The following is a 22894-nucleotide window of genomic DNA, read 5'->3' as shown; positions in this document are numbered from 1 at the left end:
TTTATCTGCAAGAACAATTGTAAGTACTTACCAAATTTCTAAGGATTTATCACAGACAATCCTCACTGTTAAATTTGTCACACTAAACAATTAATTATATTTTAATCGAACTGATCATTAAAACTTAATTAAGATAAAACCTATTTCGAGTACTGCACTACTAAATCTGTCATAAACATACCGACAAAACGAAAGAAAATGTCACAACTCGTGCGCTGAACTTAAACACGGAAAAGTTTATTCCACTATTTAATATTGCAACACCGTCAAGGTGGAGGCAGAAATAATAAAAATGAAAATATTGAAGGTGTTTTATATACTGGAAACGGCGATGTCCTACTATTATCCTTTTATGAAGATTCAACTATTTATTATAAAATACGGGTTGTGGTAAGATTAGTAATTTTATTTGGCTGCATTTACATCCTATGTTATATTAATATTATAATTACTATACAAGACACTCAAGAAGTTCTTTTTGGATTTGACAATTTAATTTATTTATTAGATTATTTATTCACTAATTATTTTTTAATTTGCGTACAACACTAGCATTTATTTAGGCACTTATGACCTTCTATAGACTTAACTCAAAATCCCAATATAAAATTATAATGATTAAAAAAAAAAACTAAGTTTATCATTTTGAATAAACGTGGTATTTAAAAAAATGTTTTATTTTATTAAAAAACCTTATTTAATTTGCATGGACTTGTTAAAACAGTAATAGCTATTATAATTTGCTTGACTGTCAAGATTTTAGATGTTAAAAATACCTTTTAATTAAGATCATTGTATTAAAAATAGACATGCTAAGTAAAAGATTGGAATGTACCAGAATGGAAAATTCTTAACAAAAGTTCAGTGAGATACTAATTTACGCCAGGCCAAAGTGCGAAGCTATTACACTTAAGGTTAACAAAAATAACAAATATGGTCAAATAAACAATAGAAATTGAAGAAAAAACCAAATCTTAAACTAAAAAAAAAAGTTTTAAATCTTGGTACTAATTAATACCTTCTTATATCAATATGTAAACTATATTAAAGATTTATTAGCAAATATTGATTCATAGAGGTTAATAAACTTATTTACCTTTATAATTTTCCATATTAATTTCAAGATATAGTATATTATAAGCTAATATATTGTAACGACCTTAGGAACACACTCCTTCACTTCCTCCAGAAAGAATGTTTTACGTAAGGACCACACCTTTATTGACAACGTCAAAAACTCTAACCTTTCTCGCTATCTTCATATTTTTGTGATGGAACGGCTTCAATTCCAACATTGCTCGCATCTGTACCCAAAATAAAAGTTTGTTCTGGAATATAATACGTTATAATTGGAGATGCGTACAGTACTCTTAACGCCTAAAATTTTTTTTCACAGTCTGCGGACCAACTAAATACCATTTTGTCCTCCGTGAGCATATGTTGAAATGTTGCAATGTTACCAAAATTTCTAAGAAATTTTCTATAATAGACAGAAATGCGCAGATAGCTTCAAAACTGATGCTTATCAGTGAATCATGGCCAATTTTCGAGGTCTTCTACTTCACCTGGAGGATCAGTCTTGATACCATTTTCTAATTCCACGTAATACAGTTTCCCTAAGCTTTTTAAAGCTGGCTGGAGCATTATAGAGTGCAAATGTGACTGTAAATTGTCAAAGCATTGTCTATTCCAGTCGAGAATGTGGTCTTTTATTTATCTTCTCGCTGCGTCTTCACCTGTTAGTATCTACTCTTCTGATCGAGCATTGAAAACCATTGTGAACCTGATAGCGTGTCTAGGTTGTCATCAATTTTGGGTAGCGGATAACTGTCTTTCTTGGTAATGTCACTCAGTCGCCGATAGCTTATACAAAATCTGGCAGATCCGTTCTTTTTCTTTACTAGGACAACTGGAGATGTCCAAGGACTCTTGGATGGTGCTATAAGTCTTTCTGTCCTCATTTCTTGAAGGATTGGGGAATCTTCACCTTGTTTAGTTATCGCGATCCTTCGAGTTGCTTATTTTATAGGAGCATTTTCTTCAGTGTTAATTCGATGCTGCTCCAAATCAGTACTTTTCAGATCATTACGGTGCAAGGAAAACACATCATCATTTTCTTTAAGAAGACGTCGCAATTTACTACCCTAGTATATGGTTAACTTGGCAGAAGATTCTTCACGAGGGTTTTGTAAACATATAGGAAAATATCGAATGTCGAAGAATTCCTTGATTATATAGTGTATAATTTTCCATCGGCTTAATCAAAATAGTTTTTCCATTATTTCCTTCAGTTGATATATTAACCACCATCTTATGAGTTAGCTTCATGTAATCCAATAATCGGGATCCTTTTTCCATTCGCTGACTCCAGAATTAAATTTGGTGATAGTAAAACTCAGCATAAATTCTTGCAACTGTATTGTGCTTAACGAAATGCCGCTTAAAGTCAATTAAAGTTAAAAAAACGCTCATCGTATAATATAATTTATTAAGATTTACCAAATAAAAGAAACTGAGTTTGGCTTTCCATAAGAAAGAGTCTTTGAGCAATGCCAATAATATGAACGATTTGCAAATCAGTGTTCATGTACCTACATACCAAAGAAATATTACTTGGATTGAAGTAGTAATAGACTCGTGTGTCATGCGTAAATTGATAGCTTTTAAAATAATACAGTAATTGAGAAAAATCTGCTATATTTATACAAGACAAAAGAGAAATTAAAACACTATATTGGGGGACACCTTGATTAAGTATTTTAGCTTCATTATAGAGAGTTTAAGCCATTGCATATACCAGTTTGGTTTTTATTAATAAAATAACTTTTAAAGAATAATCATAATTTAATAAGTTGATGTTGTATGATATCGAACTCCTTACTAAAATCAAAAAGAAAAAAGGCAAGTGCATAGGTTTGCATTCCAAGCTCTAAAAATGTCAAATAATGTACCTGAAGTAAGCTGTAGAAATGTTCTGATTCTTACCAAAAACCAGACCGATATGCAGGTAGAATACTATTTCTATCAAAGAATAAAGTGAGTTGCTTAGCTACAATACCTTCTAAGAACCTTAGAGAGACTACTGGTAGAATATTTATTAGTCGAAAATTGTTTAGCTTAGAAGGATTGGACAATTATGGGATCGGGACCACTAATGCACCTTTCCAGTCATCAGGAAATGTACCTGTAGTAAAACAATTATTAGTTAAAAGGGTAATGTGACCTAATAAAGGAGGTACTAGAAAAGAAAGCATCTTTAACTATATATTTAATTATATCCTGCACAGTTTACGGCCAAACAGGTGAAAAATTAAATAAATCAGTGACTTGAAAGATTTTATTGTTATAATATCCATTGACAAAATTAGTGTTATTATCCAAAATTTGCGAATCTGACAAAAAATCGCTAAAATGATCTACAGTAATATCAGATTTGTTAGATTGATCTCGATTACTGGTAAGATTAAGGTATTTAATTGTGCGCCAGAAACTTTTAGGCTCTCTTTTAAATATTTTACTAAGGTTTTTTCTCTGCTTATTAGGATATTAACCCGTGTTTTAAAAGTGTTTTAAATTCATTCCAGTTTATGCCAAGACAGAGCTTTTGTTCTTACCCTTATGACCAAAAATAATCAACCTAATTTTTTTAAATAGAAACACCTATTATTTATTTCATTTTTTAATTCTGTATAAAATTTTAAGTATTTTTTTGTATACCATGTCCTAAATCTAACCTCAATATTTATTAAGAAATTTGCGAATAAAATTTTTTAAAATAACAGTTTATAAAAAAAAATAAACCAAAAAATTAAAATAAATGTTCAAATTGTTGACCATTAACGTCCTGACAATAGCCAAGTCGATATTCAAATTCTTATAATACTTTACTTATTGTTTGAGGCCGGTTTTCTTGTATTTCGGCTCTAATTCTATTTTTTAATTCTTCTAAACTATCTAACTAGTTTATTTATCAAAATAAACTTTAGATTTTAGATAACTTTATAGATAAAATTCCATGGGTTTAAATCTGGCGACCTTGCTGGTCATTCAATAAAACCCCCCCTTCCAATCCATCTATTTGGAAAAATGTTGGTGACGTAATCTCTTACTGTTCGCGAATAGTGTGGATGGGGCGCCATCCTATTGGAACCTTATCGAATCTGCCGGTATAAATGGGTTTTCACCATTTTGATAAAGTACAATTAAACTAATTTTGAAGCAACTCTAAATATTTTTCAGAGGTAAGTGCGCCCTTAAAAGATAGGGACCCACAATTGACGTGCCCACAATTTCTGTCCTTACGTTTAACTTCTTGGGAAAATGTGTGTGACTTTCCATACTCCAGTGTGGATTTTCTGGTGCCCAATAACAACAGTTTTGCCTATTTACAGAACTATTTAAAAAATTACCTCGTCGGAAAAAACAATCTTACTTAAAAATTGTGGGTTTCTATTACATTTATTCATTATTTCGCAAAACTTTATTCTACGAATTTGATTATTTTCAATAAGCTCCTGAATTAAATGAATTTTATATGCATGTCATTTATTCCTATGCAAATATTTTAGAACACATAATTTACTAACCGACTTATCTGCAGCAACTTGTCGAGTTGATTTATGTGGATTTTATTGTAAATCGAGCAAAATATCTACTTGTGTTTTCTGGATACGTGGGACGGTCCAGGTCGTATTTGTCTCTAACATGACTAAAAATTCTAAACTTTTTTTCAATTTTGCTTACTACCGAACGTGTGATAGACCTTTCCGGGTACTTATTGTTAAACAGATCGCAAACTATAGCCAGTGTTCGAAACTTGTCGTGAAAAACTTGTAAACGCGCCATACTTTTAAACTTTGCAACTGCACTTGACACTTTCTGACATTTACGTAAAGTGGTAATACATACTGTTTCCATACGATTAAATGGTAACAAGGTGTCAAAAATGAAATATAATTGTTAAAAAACTATGAAAAATCATGTTTGAATATGCTCAAATGACCCAAACGGTTGCAGATTTATTAATAATGTTAGTATTAGGTATAAGACATGGTATACAAAATATACTTAAAATTCTATGCAGAATTTAAAAATGGAATAAATTATAAATTAGGTGTTTCCATTTAAAAAATTGAAGTTGATGGTCGTTGCTTATATAAATGAATTCATCATCAAAAAAATCGACGTGAGCGTTTTCTTTGCGAACAAACCCCTGAATTTTAAATGAATTTGTTCTAACTTGCGCGTCCTCACTGTATAATATATCCGACATTCTCTTAGAAAATATTTAATATTTCAAAATAAATTCAAAAATGTATGTAAGAATCATATTTTATTGCATAATATGTATACCAATCTTAGGTTAAAATTTATTTATTGTTAATCCTCTTGACTTGAAGTGTATATTTTAATTTAACATATTAGACTAAATTAATTTCTTATCTTAAATATATTTATTTTCTTTAAAATTCTAAAGTAATTATATATTTTTTACAATGGTTCATTAACTATCTGATCAAATTATCTTAGTTTATACGCTATACCTTTCAAATACTTTTAGATCTTATATTGTCCGTTCAAGGCAACAACAAATCTCATGTTGCAATCTGTAAATATATTACAGGTTGCTGGCCTAAGAATAATATGGTTAAGGTCGACCGTATTTGGATTTTATAGCTAGACGTATCCATTGTTTTATTTACTAACAAAATATATATAAATTTTGGCTAATTACATCCTTCACAAGTGAATTTTAATAAAAATTATAAAGATGAGCACAGTTTGACCTACTTCAATATACTCGAATACACTGAAGTAATTAGCATATACACTAGCAACCTGTTTTAAAAAGAGCTTAACAAATAATTGTTGTTGTGCATTAATATATGAGAGGGTGTGTAATTAAGATGAGATGGTGCGAGGTTTTCATTAGTATTATACGATAATAACAATTAAGTGTATCTTTCTCACTCTTGTCAGAAGACAGAATCGGGGTTAATGTAATCAGTATAAAAGTATAAAAGAACGTTTTGTGTTATATATAATGAACATTTAAATTTAGAAGTCTGATGCAAAACCTAGTTCTTTGATTTTTCAATAAATTCTATATGATTTGTGGCACTGGAAACCGTTAAGCACTCAAAAAATATCTCAAAAATAATTGAAGCATCTTGGAGATATCTACAAATTTCGCTCCATCTAATGATTATGAGGTCTACGTAATAGGAAAATGTTGGTAAATTCATTTGCCTATTCCAGTATTTGGCATATTAAAAATATCATCTAGAACCCTATCAAACAAAGATCTTGCAGATTTAAAAAACTATTATTTATAATTTGAAAAAAAAGAAGGCATTTAAGAGAGAAACGTAGCAGTTTTATAGATTTTCACCATTGGAATTTATAACAGGTCGTTTATAAGACGTTAAGATCAAGTAGCAACAACTTTAATGTATCTGTTAAGTTTTATTGCCATTTCATTTATTTCTTCGTTGCCTATCAGATTCACCTTAGTAAAAGTAATAATCTTCAAATTATTTTAGATGCAAATTATTATAAACTAAACCAAAATTAATTTTAAATTACATCGATTTCATCAAATTAGTAAAAGATACAATATATACCATTATGGTATAAATATAAAATATAAGATTAATTATAATGTGGACTGTAATAATGAATTATAAAGAATTATAGGTAACACTAAATTCAAAGTTTTTTTTTACATGAAAACTTACATTGAGTAAGTTTGTTTATTATTAAAAAAACAGAAGGTATTGGAAAAATTAAAAGTACAAAATGATTAGCAATGATAATGATCCCAATAAGTAAACAAAAATATTTCAATTTTGATTAAAAAAAAATTCATTTCATCAAATACCATCAAAATAAAAATATTGAAAAGCAAAATAATAGGCAAAGGGTCCTGTTTACTTCACAATCTTTATTTCAAAAATCCCGACGCGCTTCGGTTGTTAAACCATTGTCAGGGGAAAACTGTGTAAGTAAAATATAAATGGGTGTTAATAAACTAATAAATTAAATAAAACCATAGTAAAACTTACATGATATTATCACAAAATGTCCATAAAAAGGTTAAAAATAACGGCACGCACATATACATCACTATACATTATACAGCACAATACATTAATCTAAAAACATCTCATCACACCGTATATTTACAAACAATAATGGATTTTGGTTTTTAAAAATTCCATATGGGTACTTCATTATACACAGATATTTAACACTAGTACGAATAGAAACATCTAGGATTAAACGGGACTAATCGAATGTACCTTATTATTATTTTGCTTTGCATAATGGTACTTCACCTTGGAGAAATCTATGGTGATCTTAAAAATATATGAGTTTGATAATTCAAAAAAAAGTTTTTCTGACGATATAAATTTTGTCAATGTAATTTTGCGTCTCAACCATAAATATTATTATTACTATAAGTTTTTATCATTTTACAATTATTATACTAACTAAATTAACAATAAATACCAACAGGTCAGATTAGGAAAACCCCTTGCCTGAGAAGAATGGGAACTTTTTTCTTACATGCATATTTAATATATCTTTTCTAGGAATATTTAGATTATAGGCTATATTTAGATTTTAACCACATATTTGTACTTTTTTTCTTTTATTATTGAAATAAATAAAATTTGCATATAACCACATTATCTATAATTTTCTTTGTAATTATTAAATACGTATTACACACAAGAATTATTTTCAGAGTAAGTCTGTCGTCCTTCACACCTAATTTTAATATAATCTTGTTTATTTAGTGAAATTTGTAGTGAAAACTTTAATTTTAAAGAAATTAAGATAGTAATTTGTTTCTTCGCTAAAAAAATATATACTTTTTGTTGGAATTCAGGCATTTTATTTTTATTTTTTAAAGATAGTATAATAAAACTCAGAAGCACACTTCTGTCTGGAATACTCCTATACCAAGAATACACTTTTAAGTCAGGAATATGCACATTCTTTTTGTTTTTAATTATCAACGTGACTGCAGCAATTTCGTATTAACCTAGGAAATTAAAACGGTGGGTTGTATCGATGAAATAGATACTGACGTTACAGATTTAAGAAAAATTGATAACTGGATCAGCATTTGCTCATTTTTTAATATTACTCTCGGCCTATCAATAGAGATCATATTAAATATGAAAAATAATATTTGCAAATAGCCGCTTCGACTTTGGTGACAAACATTTGGCTTTGAGAAATATTCACATAATTTTGGCTTAATCTCTCTAATAACATATTTAATTTAGTTCTTCAACTGTAAAATTGTTGTTGAGCTATTAGTGTATACGAAGGATTTTAAAAAACCCTATAAAGAATAAAATAACAACGTATTAAATTGCACGATCTTGCCGGCCAGTTCTGGTCAGTATCATTCTGTGAAATGTCACAACCAGAAAACTTTCCTTGCAACAACTGTCAACAATCAACAATGGCTTGGCGTGTAGTGTAACTTGTCGCACCATCCTTTTGGTTCCATATCCATAAACTCTAATTGAGGCAATAAAAACTCAGTGAACATATTACGTTAGTATTCGCTGTTCATAGCAACTGCATTTTCTGCCTCGTCGTCCAAGAAGTATGAACTAATTACTCTACCTGTCCAATATCCGTACCAAATAGTGACTCCTAATGGATGCATTTTTCTAGAATTTTTTTCACCCCAAATCCGGCAATTTTTGTTGTTTTTGCAATACCCAAGAAGAAATTGTACGCCATATTGCATGGAAATATACTGCTGTGAGGAATAGATAGTTCCAGATTCTCCCCAATACTTTCACGCACTGCGGAAAGTAAATTTAAAAAACTGTAAATGCTTACTATCGCCAAACAAAATAGGAGGTGTGAGCAGCATCGAATAAAAAATACTTTGACCAATTTTCACTTCATTTTAATGTGAGGTTTTCTTTTCTAAAATGCAAAAAGTAACCAATCACGAGAGCTGATAAGATACTGGAGAACCGGCAACTCGGTAAGACTACGTCCCTAATGAGCCTACACTATATTTCCACATTTGTCATTTGGTTTTCAAAATTATTAAAAAAAAAACAGACATATATAGATACTTGTTGTTTTGTTTTTAGTTTGTTGGTTGATGTTCTGCAACGTCGGATTACAAAAATTTAATCTGACTCGCATAAAATTAGAAAATAGAATAGAAACCTTTAATTTTTTCCAAGAAAAATTGGGCAAATAATGAAAGTATATCTGTTAAGTAGTTTCTGCCGAGAGAGACAAATATTTGCAAAAGAATACTGACTGACCAAATAAGTAAATATAATCTAGAACATTCAAAATAACTACAAAATAAAAACAAAAAAACAGAAAAACTATGAAAATAACGAAATTTTGCATCCTTTAACTTGACGGCCACGAGTTGCTTACACCAAGTTTGAATCCTTATTTATTATACTTTTTATAATAGATTTATTATATCTTTTTAAATTTTACCAATAACTATAAGTACGAATAGTAAACTTCCAATAGATTTTTAATATACCGTCTCTTCTAAAACTATTTCTTGACCATATATTTAACATCTTTACATATGTTCAATAAAAACACGCATAAACAACTTCCCTTGAAATTTCCTAGTATTAAAGTTATCTTTATATAACTTAAGGACTTTGACTTGATCTCCATTATCTTCAGGCAGATTGTGCATTAGGACCTCTTCTGTTATTAATATTCGATTACATACATCTACTATAAACTGCTAGGTATTCATAACTTCTAACTCTAATGACGTCATCCATAATTTTTGCTACTAATACTGGCTCTTAGAATGTTTTTAAGATATTATCGACTTTAGCTTCATATAGTCCAATAATCAGAATCCTTTTTCCATTTGCCGACTTAAGGATTTAATTTAGTAGTGATAAATTTCTCAAGTGAGCTATATTACTCGATTCTGTATCCACCACCACGCGTGACCTATACATCCGTGAATGTGAGCACGGACGCTACCAAGTTCTCTATAGTTTGAAATAAACGGTCTAATCTTATTCGTATGACTTGGTAGCACCTACCCAGCTTGCGTCCCTAGGAAGTTTACCTGGTGCCCCTAATCGTAACAGTTCCAATAGCCGAATATTCTGTTTAATTTTCTAGCAATAATTCACTCAATCTTCTTAATGCGGTATTCAAGGACACTCTCTGCAGTTCTAGCTTGTCTTATTTGGAATTGACTTTTAAAAAGCCGTTTCTTAAAAAGCTGCTTCATATGATAATCCATAAGATTTCGAATCCATAAGCTTCCAAATTATTTTTACGGTAAGCTTTCTTTAAGTCACAAAACATTTAAAATTTGTTTTTAAAATTCCATTGGAGTAGAGGAGTAAGTCAATTTTACTTATCGTGCCACATCGGTCTCGCTTCACCTGTTATAGCTTTAGATTGACCGCAGTTTCTCTTGTCTCGTTCTTCTTTTCTTCTCTCTGTTTACGGTCCTGCTCCTCTTAATCTTTTCTCCCTATACGGTCTCGTTCCTCTTGTTTTTTATCCTGATCTTATCTTGTTTCTTATCTGTGACTAAACTTCTATCTGACTAATCTATCTATCTGACTAAACTTTTATAATAGCACCTCCAATAGTTTCTTAGTCTTTTTTATTATCTAGTTAAAACCATTTACTAAATTCCGTGTCCTCGTATTCTTTACTTTTTAAAAAAATTATAATAAAACATAAGTTTACACTTCTATTTCGGGTAGATGACGCTCTTGAACGACGTGTTTGTCGTTTGTTCCTTGTATTTTCCAAATTTCTAGTATCTGCAGTGGCTTTTAAAAGTAAAAAGTGCTATATCCTCTCCAGTTCAGTTAAACTATTGTAATTTGGTGTTACATTCCAAAAAAACTAGGCAGTAAAAGCCTCACTTTGAATGAAATTAGTGCTCGAGTAGATGCAATGGCTACCAACCTTATGGCGCTTTAAATTTACTGCGAGAGGAATTTTTTAAACTTAAGACATTCCACACCCCAAAGTCAGAATCAAATGATTCCTTAAATTTCGACTTTATAACTCGCCTAAATACATTTGAGTACTTCAGTATGTTAGTATTTCTATAACAAATATTTTAAAGGAAATTAACACTGCAAAGAGTAATGTTACTAGTAATGAGCGTAAAGTGGCATATATGGCGGATCGACAGAAGTCCAACTCTATACTACTACATCAATTACCCCAATCCTCCACAGTCAACGATTGTTCAACCGTAATAGAGTTTTTTAAAAATTAATTAAACGTACATCTATCAAAAATTGAAATTGGCTATTGTTATCGGCTAAAAAAGACAGAGCACTAGAAATGTAAACATACCCTGAGTTCATAAGTGTCGAGTTCGGGTCACGGATAACGCGAGATACGGTTTTTTTTAATAAAAAGGTCTAAAGTATCTTATCACCAAAGTATTAACTGGTGAAAGACTAACTAACCCTAATTAAAAAAGTAAGACAAACATTTAAACACTCACATTGGAGGCATAGTACTTTTATAGTATTTCATAGTATTTTTAATTACGGATGTATTTAAAAATATGTAATTGTAGATACATAGACTAAGATCATATCTAATGTTTTTGTTTTTAAATTGCTAATCACTTTAATCGATCCAATCTGGGAAAATAATCAATCTTATTCTTACTGAGTGTTTTGAATTATTGTTTTTCTTTTTTTTTTGTTAAATGTATACTATTTATATAAGAGAAACATTTTAAATGGTGAAAAACCTTTTTTTTTTCCTGGGAGTATTATTTTTAGCAATATTATTGCATTTGCATTAACTATGAATATGTCATTCTTTTTTATTGTAGACTTTAAGTTTATTATGGCCTACTATAAAGTTTAATTATTTACCTTTCTTTTACATTTATTTTCAAACCATTTTATGCGAAAGCATATCAAAGCTTTTTTTATGAGATATACATTATGTAGGTAAAGGTTTTTTTTTCAAAGCAGACATTTAGAGTAAAATAAAATGTATTATATATACATGTTTATACATATTCTATTAGAGATATATATACATATTATATAGGGAGAGACAAGCAGGCATCCTATTTTTCCTTTACTTTCTACCGAACATTTCTAAATAAGAACAGCCTTATCTCGTTTCCTTACTTACTCTTTCCTTTTCCCATATCTAATTCCATTTTTGAATATTTACTTCTTTACATATTAATCCTATCAGTAATTAATAGTCTAAATAATTTAAAGAATGATTTGTTACTACTAAAATATAACGCCATTTGCGTCTTTAAGACATAGCTGCATTTTGCCATTGATGATGAATATCTTAATTTTGAAGACTATGATGCAAGAGAGGATTGACAATCACGCCTTGCACTTAATGCTTCAATTTATATTATTTTATTATAATTAGTTAGAGTAAGTTGAGTACTATTAATTATTAGTTATAAGTACTAACTATTATTATTATTATTATTCTGTTTTATTTCGCTGATAGCGGTGTTGTCAATTTCATCGGCCTGAAGGCAAGATGAATTTTGCTATGGTAGATTGGTAGATTTAGGAACTTTCGAACAATGTTGCATGTATTCAGTATAACAAATTTCTGTATAGTGACAATCGTCCAGGAGGAAAGATCCAATGCGTTAAGTTTTTGGACAGTGTAAAAGAAACAATTCCAGTGGGTGAAATAACTAAAGGGAGTATATATACATTATCTTGCCTCCATTGTTGTTTTATCTCGTGAGCTAGATCTGCGTATTTAGCAAGTTTAGTGTGTGTCATTTCTAGGACATTATTGGTATTTGGCACTGCTATGACAATTAGAAAGGTTTTCTTTTAAGCTTTGTTTATTAAGATTATATCTGGTCTGTTTGAAGTCAGCGTCCTATCGGTCAAAACAGTTCTGTCCCAGTAGAGGCGAAAGTCGTCATTTTCAAGTACAGTTTCTGGTTTGTACTGGTAATAGGGACGAGTTTCGCCAATTAGATGATAAAGTTTTGCCAGTTCTTGATGAATAATTTTTGCCACATATTCGGTAGCTGATAGAGATGTGCATTCTGATGTTATATGTTGAATTGTCTCCGGTACGCGCAGGCATTTGCTACATCGATCGTCGATTATTATTATTATTATTATGATTACTTGGAATACTCTTATGCCAGAAATACATTATTTTTATTCAAAGTTAGAATGCAAAATTTTTACAAACAAAACCGATAATAATAAATTGAAAAATATCAAAGAGGTTGGTTCATTTTCAATACCTACGGAATGATTTAGAAGTGATGGGAACATTTTACATTATCTTTCCTTATTGTGATCACTAATTTAAGAAAACCCTGATTGTCAAATTAAGCAAGTAGATATATCAAGAAAATTTAAGCTACTAAGGTCTTTGTGTGACTAAACGTAAGCAGAATCCTAAATAAACTTAACTAACAAACCTAAACCACAAATTTGACAAAACAGAAAAAACTAGGAAAACTATGATCATGTTCGTATATTAAATTAAAGTTTAACATAGTATAAAAATTAATTCATATAAAAAATTATGTATTATTGAATGTTAATTAAAGTTCAAAATATTTTACATAATTAATACATACGACTCAAAGAATTTCTAGAAGAATATATTCTTTTGTCAAGAAGCTGCATCAATAGATAATTTATGTCAATTAAATAATTGTATTAGTATTATTTTGAGTTAAGATAAAAATAAATTAATACTTATATATATAGTAAATTTTCTTTTTTAAATGTATCTTGTGTGAATTTTTAAATTTAAAACGCAAAAAAATTATTAAGTAAAACTATTTACTATGTACATTGAAAGTTTAAAAGTTTATCTAAACGTTTTAGAAAACTGTAAAAATGTGAAATATTCATTAGGTATAATTAAATGATGCTTATACACTTAATGATTACTTTGCTTATTGCAATAATTTACTTGATACCTAGTATTTGAAATAACTGAATTTATTTTTATGCTCATCTTTTTGTCAAAAAAGGAATATCAATTAAACTTTTATTTTAGAAAATATATTTTCTGCCTTATAAAAAACGGTTATAGTTAAGCTAATAGCTAGTATGTAGCCAAAAGATTTAGGGGCCTCTTAGTATTTTGCGATTTTCATAAAATTACTTTAAGTTTTTAATCTGTTTTTTATTATTTATATAACTCATACTGAAGATAACAAACTAACAGCTTATCTTCTGGACTCAATATCATATTTGATATCCCTAATTATAAGATCTTACTTGTACAATTGAAGTATTTTAGTTTTTAGATAATTCACGAGACTTCACTTTTTTAGTAAATCAAGTTTTTTATACTGTATAAATATTAAGTGAAGTTTATATGCATTCATTAATATTATATCTGTTTGACTATTGCGCTGTATTTTATAATATTTACGGCCTCCAGTTCTATTCTGAAGTTTAAAAATTTATGTATAAGGTCTAACACCATTTTTTAAATTTTCGTTCTTAAATATAGGAAATATCATTTGTATTTTTTCATTTAACTCACAATTAAAGCTAGCTAACCACCGAATCTAAAAGAGGTATTTATTATATATAATCACTCCTACATTACCAGATATATAAATCGCTATAGAATAGACAATATCGTATTTTTTGTTTAATAATTTTTATTTTGATAAAAGTATAATTTGTAACCTGGAAACACTGATAATTGATGGTTTTAAGTGTATTTAATTATACTGAAATAATATTATACCTATAGTTTTTAATCCTTATTGGTGTTTTTTTTGCTTTCTGCCTTGTTTTTAGATTTGTTGCTTTGTGTGATTCTGTTTTTAGCTGTTTATAGTTGAATAAATAATATTAAACAAGGCTATACCTCCCAAAAGAAGAAAATTATTCGGGACGCCCAATAAAAGCGGACACCGAAATTGGTACGAAATTGTGTTAAATAGTTAAGGCTACCAGCATATCGTCAGGTAGGTAGAGTCGTTTCAATTTTATGTAAAAAAAAATCTGTAAAAAATTAGCAAAATGGGTACCGCCTTTGCTGGCAGAGGAGATTAAGCGTCAGGTTGATTTTGAGTTTATTTTGGCCCTCTTCTCTGACAAGTGTGAACAAACAGTTCCTTTGAAAATACGTAAGTACGGATGAATGACGTGGAAACATGGATTCACTATTATACTCCCGAAACCAAGAGATATTACAATAGTAGATTTTCCAAAGTGAATAGGTTCCGAAGAACCTTGAAGTTGGTCAGCAAGGTAATACGGAATAATATAACACAAATACCTAGAAAATGAAAAAAGACGATATTAATAGCGTATTAGGTGTTGAGCGACAGATCAATGTAACCTTTATATTGGAAGATGTTTCTCTTAAAAATCTCACAGAATTATCAAGTTTTACAAAATAGAAAATAGTTTGAAAACCTAAAATAAGTTACTTGTACAATTAAGTACAAACTTAGTTTAAAAAAATTGGTTGGCAACATTAGGCTATTACAAACAAAATAACTCGTTAAACTTACCCTAGATAGCAATAACATATATTCATTCATTTTCGAAGCTCACTCAAACCCTTAAGAAGTAAATAATTTACTAGGACAATACACACGCTTTTAACATAAATGTCGGCTTTTTTCTCAATAATAATATGACAATATAATATTTTAGTCCGTCATACGTAATTTTCTTGTCACGATGAACTGAATAATCTAACATGTAAAAAAGTAATGTGATACTAACTATAACTCCATATTTTTCCATGACAAAACTAAAAATATATAATTAAATACACCTTTTAAAAGTACATAAACAAACATATGAAAAGCTATTTTTAATGGAACAAATTAGGAAAATTTTCTCGATCCCGAATGCTTTTAGACGTATTTAGAGGTGACACGTAATATTAAACGTTTTAGCACCTTACGCAATTTGCCAATGAGGTGTCTTATCTTATAGGGAGTAATTTACAACTTTTTGTGATTGCTAATTATTCTGAAAATAATTTAGAGGTTTTTCTAGTCAGTTTTTGAGGAGTCGTACCGGTGTCGACTTCTAAATTCTTAAATTTGCGCGCCTTACAAAATTCGGTTAAAGAATATGAGTTCGAAAAAATTAGGAAGTAATTACAATTATCGGTATGTACCGGTTTCAAATTATGATCAAAAGACCCCCATGGGATCTACAGCTACGTAAGTACTAGAATTTATAATACCTACTATAAAATGTCTTATTATAAAAAATTTTAAGGTTGAAAATCTATTTAAATTTTTTATTGATGATTAACCTTTTTTTTCTAAAATAAAGACCCTAATTTTTCTCCGGATGTAACAAAGTAAAAAAATAAAAATGTAATGTCAAGGTTAAATTTAATTAAAGTACAATACCATCAAACTCGAAAATAGCTATCTTAAGGTTAATAAACGGGTTCACTTAAATGCCAAAGCATTTTTTCGAATAAGTTTAATGATCAGAAACTTAATTAATATACAGAGTAGTGTTTTTTAAAAGAGTAAAAGGGAGGATTTTAACTTAAAAATAGGTTTATAACTTAGATAAATTATGCTTTTGATTTAAGAAACAGGGTGTTTTTCAATATTGGGCCAAAGTTCAGCGTGTTGCTTGGACGAAATCAAGCAAAAAAGGTCCTATGAACGATATAATAAGTGATAAATGTCTTAAACATCTCAGATTTTAAAGGTAGTAAACTTGAAAAAAGAACTTATTTTTATCAATAAATCTGACACCCCTATAAATATTTTCTGAACATTGGTTCGCAGTTTCTAAGCATCCAAAGCGTTTTTCTATACACAATTTAAATTTTTATATTCGCCAATGGCGTTCATGCGAGCTTTGAACTAGATATTTTTTAAAAGAAAAAGGTACGCCACTGGTTTTTCTTCTAATAAAAAATATTTTTAAATTTTTTATTTCTTTTAGAGCATATCTGATATCTTAGTCATTTTGCACGGTTTTCGCATAAAAAAAATAAAAAGTATAATTTTTATATTTTTTTACTGCATTTTTTATGGAACTGGCATTTTAAGAATATAACTTAAGGATGGACATTTTTTCCTTTTTCATTATTTTCTTAAAATATTACAGTTTTTGAGTGACAAAATAAGATATGCTATTTTTTATGGATTATTTATTCAAGAAATAATCAAAAGTAGTTCAAAGTGGTCACTTTGTACATCAATACAAGCGTTTATTAATTGGGTCACCGTCTCAAAAATTCCTGTGGCCTGTCGAATTATTTCACAAGACGCTATAATGCGATTCCGTAATTCCTTCACGTTTTCAATTGGAGTTCTATGAGCTAAATTTTTAACGTGGCCCTCCAGAAAAAAATCAGCGGATTTAGATGGGGAGATCATGGGGACCAAGCTTGGGTACTTACGACGCCCTATCCAACAATTAACAACTTAACTTAAATATGCTGGAGCACCGTCATCTAAAAAGAGGTCATTCTCTAAGCTGAATAGGAACTTCTTTGCGCAGTTCTGGTAAATCATTTTCAAGAAAACCACGATACACTTTTCCAGTCAATCTTTCCGGCAAAGAAGTAGGCCAATCAGACAGTTTTCTATAATTTCAACCCAAGTATTAAGCGAAAACTGGTGTTAAAGGAGGCTTTTCACCGCAGGGCACCGCTTGTCGGTTTTTATGACTTCATATGTGATTGTCATGAAAATTCATGATTGCATCCTTAGCCTCATCGGTTCCTTTTAGGAATATTCCGAACTGTAAAATGGCTTATATCTCAGCAATCTTTTTAGTGCTTCTGGTAGGGCTTTTCTCGATTTCATTGAGCACTTGTTCTTCTTGATGTCCGTTTTTAGCGGTAAGTTTTTTAAAGCTGTTGGTTTCTCTTAGACAATTAACAGAAGAGTAAACATAGAATTATGGGGAATAACGCGATTGGCATGGGTTCTCGTGCCGTTAGCTATGCACTATCCATAAACAAAGTACATTTCGCACCTTTTATTATTTGTGTAATTATACATTTTTATGATTGCAACGTTTATTAAAAAACATACACTTTGAATGTGTTCAGTGATGCTAATGTCAAATGATGAAAACAATGCTTCTAAAATGTAAACACTGGTGGCAAACAAAAATTTTTTTTTGGGCAAGAAAAGAATATGGTAGAAAGATTTAAATAAGAGTAAAATCTGTATTATTGTGAGAAATTCATAATGAATTACTTATTGGGTATAACGTCACTTGTATAATAAAAATCAATTTAGAAAATACTATATTTTAGCGTGTGAGATAGAATTTTTATAAATTGATGTTTACTATACAAGTGACGCAATATTCAAAAATAAGTAACTTCAAATAGTTATACTTAAACATTTTAAAATAAAAACATTTTATTTTTTGCGCATATCAGATAGGCATTCAAAAGTTTTACCGGATAAACTCTTAAAAAAATGTTCAAAATAGAGTTATACAAGTAATACTTTATTAGGATAATCGAATTTAGGCGTTATGGCTATCCCCAATTATGGTTTTTATTTTTTCATGCAAAAACCGTGCATCCGACAAAGATATACCAAGAGACCAGATCTGCTCTTAAAAAAATAGAATTCATTCAAATATATATTTTACGAGAAAAACCAATGGCGTACCCTTTTCTTTAAAAAAAAGAGAAAGCCCGCATTACACCAATGGCAAATATAAAAATTTAAATGATGTATAGGAAAAAGGATATGGATGGTCACAAACTGCATACCAATATTCAGCAAAAGCTTTACAGAGGTATCAAATTTATCGAAAAAAATCAGTTTTTTTTATTTTAACTTTTCCATTTTATAGTGTAAAATCTAAGACTTTTAGGCCGTATGTTAATAGGACCTTTTTTGCTGGATTTCGTCCAAGGAATACGCTCCTAAATTTTATCGCAATATTGAAAAAACACCCTGTATAAACTAACACAAATAAACTAAGGACCTTAACAATTACTAAATGTTTGATTATATACAAATATTTTTTATTTCTATGAACTGAAAATTAATAACAAAATATTATTCTTTAAAATATTTTATTGCTTATAGTCTTATTTTCAACCACAAATTAAATAAATATGAAATAAATGGAAAAAAAATGATTTTCCAAATTTTGTTTAATATCAGCAGTCTTATTATAAATATTATTTATTATATCTTAAAATTAGAAAATAAAGATACATCTTAGTGCGCATAAGAAATATTTTCCCTACATTAAGTATGTTATTGGAATTTGGCAGAATTTTATTAAAAATTTCGTGAGAAATATCATAAATTATATAAACATCATAGGAATATGATGAATAATTAACTATAGAACTTGACAGTCTCGTTTGTAAAAAATCTTAGTGCGTACTATCCAGAATATTAATATTACTTACCATATAACATATAATAAGTTTTTAATTATAAAACTTAAAATTACGAATTTATCCCTTGAATTCTTATTCATAGCTTATTAAATTTAAATGCAGTGTAAATCAGATATACCGATATAAAAGTATGTATTTATTTATTTCTATGTTAATTAAAACCCTAATGTTAAAATTATATATATCAAGTTCTTAATATCTTGACTCCTCAGCATATCATTAGAGTGAGTCCCCTAAGATATTACAGCATTAGAGTAATATCTTAGGGGAAATATGTCATATCAACACATAATCTATTAAGATACACTACATAAGATAAAAATGGCATTAATAAGTTATGATGTATAGTATCGAAGGCTTTGATGTAATCTAAAAGTATTAAAATTGTAATTTGTCCCATGTCGGTCGCCCTCCCTATTTGTTATATGAGCCAAAGCAGTAGAACAGCTATATACAGGGTTACTGGTAATTCGATACATTCCTTTGGAGATGTGATAGGGGAGGGGATAAGAAGTAAATTGAACCCTAATATGTATTATGCAAAAGTTGATAGTTTTCGACATATTTAATTTTTTCTGTTTTTCTTCAAAATGTAGACCTTAGTGGTTTAAAAGGCAGTTTCCAGAAAATCCGCTGTATATTTTTTTAACTTTTTAGGCAAAATACATGCTCAACACAATAGTGTTACGTTTGTAATGGCAAAAGTCCCGCAAATAGTTGTAACCATAGGTAAATTCTCGATGCAAAGTGTAAATTTTTTTTCTTAAATAAAATACTACACTTTCTAGTGGATATTTTTTGAAAAAAAATTATGCTACATTCTTCAAAATTTCCTTAAAACTTCCTTATTTTTGAAGAAAAACAGAAAAAATTAAATATGTCGAAAACTATCAACTTTTGCATAATACATATTAGGGTTTAATTTACTTCTTACCCCCTCCCCTATCACATCTCCAAAGGAATGTATCGAATTACCAGTAACCCTGTATATATTATAGGCAAAAACTGCATCGAGAGAGAAATTTGAACAAATATGTCAACTGCCTAAAGTATAATAGCTCATTTGAACTGTTTCAAAAAAACTTTTTAACTGCCTGGAACTAAAAGACATTTTCTGTCTTCAAAGTATCAACGTTCCAAAATATCAAAAAATTTAATATTGCTAATAAAGTTATGGGAAAACTACTTCTAAAAAATTTTTAAATTACTTAATTAAATGCTTAAAAAAATCCTCAACTGTCTGGAAATAATGGTGATTATGAGAAGAAGTGGTAGCAATTAATATCTTCCAAAGAATAAATAGTCTGGAAGAAGCTCAAATATTTTTAGAAAAATAACAGAAAGTGATCAGCGAAAAAAAAATCTATAAAATTTTTTTTTTTGGCAGAAGGGTAAAAACGCTTCCAACCTTAAAAGTACAATTTCTTAAAAAAAACCTGCTCTTAACAAAGAAGATCTGGCTTTAACTATCTGGAAGAGACAAAAACTGACAATAAATCAATAGATTTTTAAAATAAATTGCTTCAACAATAACTAACAATTACTTCTCCTCAGAATAAAAATAAGCAATCATTCCAACTGCTTAAGAAAAAATTACAAAATACCTCAACTGCTTGAAACTTTAAAAGTAACACAGCATCATAATTATTGTATATTTGATTATCAAAACAAATTTTGGTTATTAAAGCTAATTATTCTAGTAACTTATTACTACAATTAATTATAATTTTAGTCAGTTCAATCTTGTCTCTATTAAAGCAAACTAATCTTTATATAAACCCCTGTATACATAGCGAGAATTATTTGTCACTAAATCAAGTCATAAATAAAAAGCTTGTTAAACCATAATTGCTTCAACATTACTTTCAATAAAAGCTATTAGTTTTGTTAGTTTTGGTTACACTTAACTCAAGTTTTACAACCATGTTTGGCATTGATGAATTTATGCGTTCATTATGTTTGAACCACATAGTTGTTTTGTTGTCATGTATTTCCTTCTCTTTATGATTTAACGGCATTGAACTTAACCCTGGTTTTTGTTCCTACATTTATTTTATGATAGTTATTCCAAAAAGCTGCGATACAACTTTTACTGAGGATTTTTGCTTATATAGTTTTAACGTTGATTGAAATTTTCAGTTAAAAGCCTTTGTCATCTACTAATCTAACATTAATTGCAAAAAATTAGTACTTTTTTTCTAGCAATTGCTCCAAAACATTTTTAAGTCATGTTATTACTAAGCAACTTAAACTTTATTTGGAGGTGTATGCATAATGTCACAGGAATAAACATTTAGAGACCTTGCCTAATTTATTTCAATGTTTTTTATTTTAGCGCTTTCAATTTTAAACCACTATTAGTAGGGATATTTTTTCAGTTACATTTAAAATAGACGGATTCTCCGCGAAAACCCAATTTTAATAGCGGTTTCAAATTTTGCGATATCCCTTTAGATTGTCATAAATGCTACCTTAAACTGTAAGAACCTTCTGTCGAAAAAATCCAGGACCAAGAGCTAGTGAAATAAATGGTTTGTAGTGACCTAGAAATGGATTCAACCCGATGAAGTCGAAATGCTGGAGGAGAACTGGGTATGGGCCATAAACCTATTACCAAAATTTGCAAAAACATTAGTAGAAATGTTTGAAATATTCCAAAACTCATAAAATATTTCCCAAAAAGCAATGGCGAAGATTGCATTTTTTTTGAAACCATGATGAAATAACAATTGAATCATTTTTACGAATTATGGTATTTTCAGGTGAAACTTCTTTTCCATTACAGAGGTAATGCAATGATTCCGTTGTTCGATATCACTATTGAGAAAGCGAGCACAAAAATCTTTAATTCCGTAGTCAGCATCCTTAAAAATGTATTCTTTAGACTGGTATTTGAAGCGTCCATATTATAAGACCATTTTTATTGATGGTATTTTAAATGCAAAAAATGCTATTGAGTTGCTACAAAACCAAGATTTATTCTTCCTACTATTAAAATCTTCCCTGACTTAGACCTGAGATTGGTCTATTTTTAACAAGGAATGCGTTTTTGGAAGAATTATCTAAAAAAAAACACTTTCTAACCGTCTTATTAGTGTGACTGGTAATATATATATAATATGACTGGTGTAATAAATAATTTCCTAGATCTCCATATTTGTTTCTAAATGACCTTTATTCTTGTGAATATCTTAAGAGGCTCTTTTACAGACATAACTTTAGTATGCCAACAAATTTAGCGGAGCTGCGTGAGAAAATTGTTAAATGTGCCAATGCCTTTTCACCAGAAACTCTTTTGGAGTGGAACTTATGATTTAGCCAAAGAAGAAGGTCTGTTTGATGAATTTTATGAATTAATTTTTGTTTATAAATATATAGTTATTTTTAAGAATTAAAGTTTTATTTTTATAAACTGTTAAAATTTTTCTACTTTCAGCAAAGTTTAGATTTTATTTTTATTCGTGCAGGTGTATCGGATTATCAACGACAAACTTTTGTAGTTACGTTT

General features: G+C 29.2%; 2 protein-coding genes across 4 annotated transcripts in view; one reads left to right on the top strand and one right to left on the bottom strand.

Annotated features, from left to right (window-relative positions):
• The window catches only part of LOC126733421 (proton-coupled amino acid transporter-like protein pathetic), a 122982-nt gene extending 122780 nt beyond the window's left edge, over positions 1-202 (bottom strand). Inside the window, exon 1 of one of the 2 annotated variants that reach the window (XM_050459750.1) lies at positions 32-202. The gene's annotated coding sequence lies outside the window, so the exon portion shown is untranslated. The remainder of the gene's footprint in view (positions 1-31) is intronic. The other variant, XM_050438133.1, reaches the window with a different exon arrangement.
• Positions 203-16035: 15833 nt separating this feature from the next.
• LOC126743920 (proton-coupled amino acid transporter-like protein CG1139) overlaps positions 16036-22894 on the top strand; it is a 105841-nt gene continuing 98982 nt past the window's right edge. The window contains exon 1 of one of the 2 annotated variants that reach the window (XM_050451390.1): positions 16036-16195. In XM_050451390.1, coding sequence (XP_050307347.1) covers positions 16104-16195 — 92 coding nt within the window. In that variant the 5' untranslated portion in view covers positions 16036-16103. The remainder of the gene's footprint in view (positions 16196-22894) is intronic. The other variant, XM_050451237.1, reaches the window with a different exon arrangement.

This window comes from Anthonomus grandis, chromosome 1, assembly GCF_022605725.1.
Source record: "Anthonomus grandis grandis chromosome 1, icAntGran1.3, whole genome shotgun sequence".
Lineage (NCBI taxonomy): Eukaryota > Metazoa > Arthropoda > Insecta > Coleoptera > Curculionidae > Anthonomus > Anthonomus grandis.
This window is presented reverse-complemented; position numbering and strand designations above follow the sequence as displayed.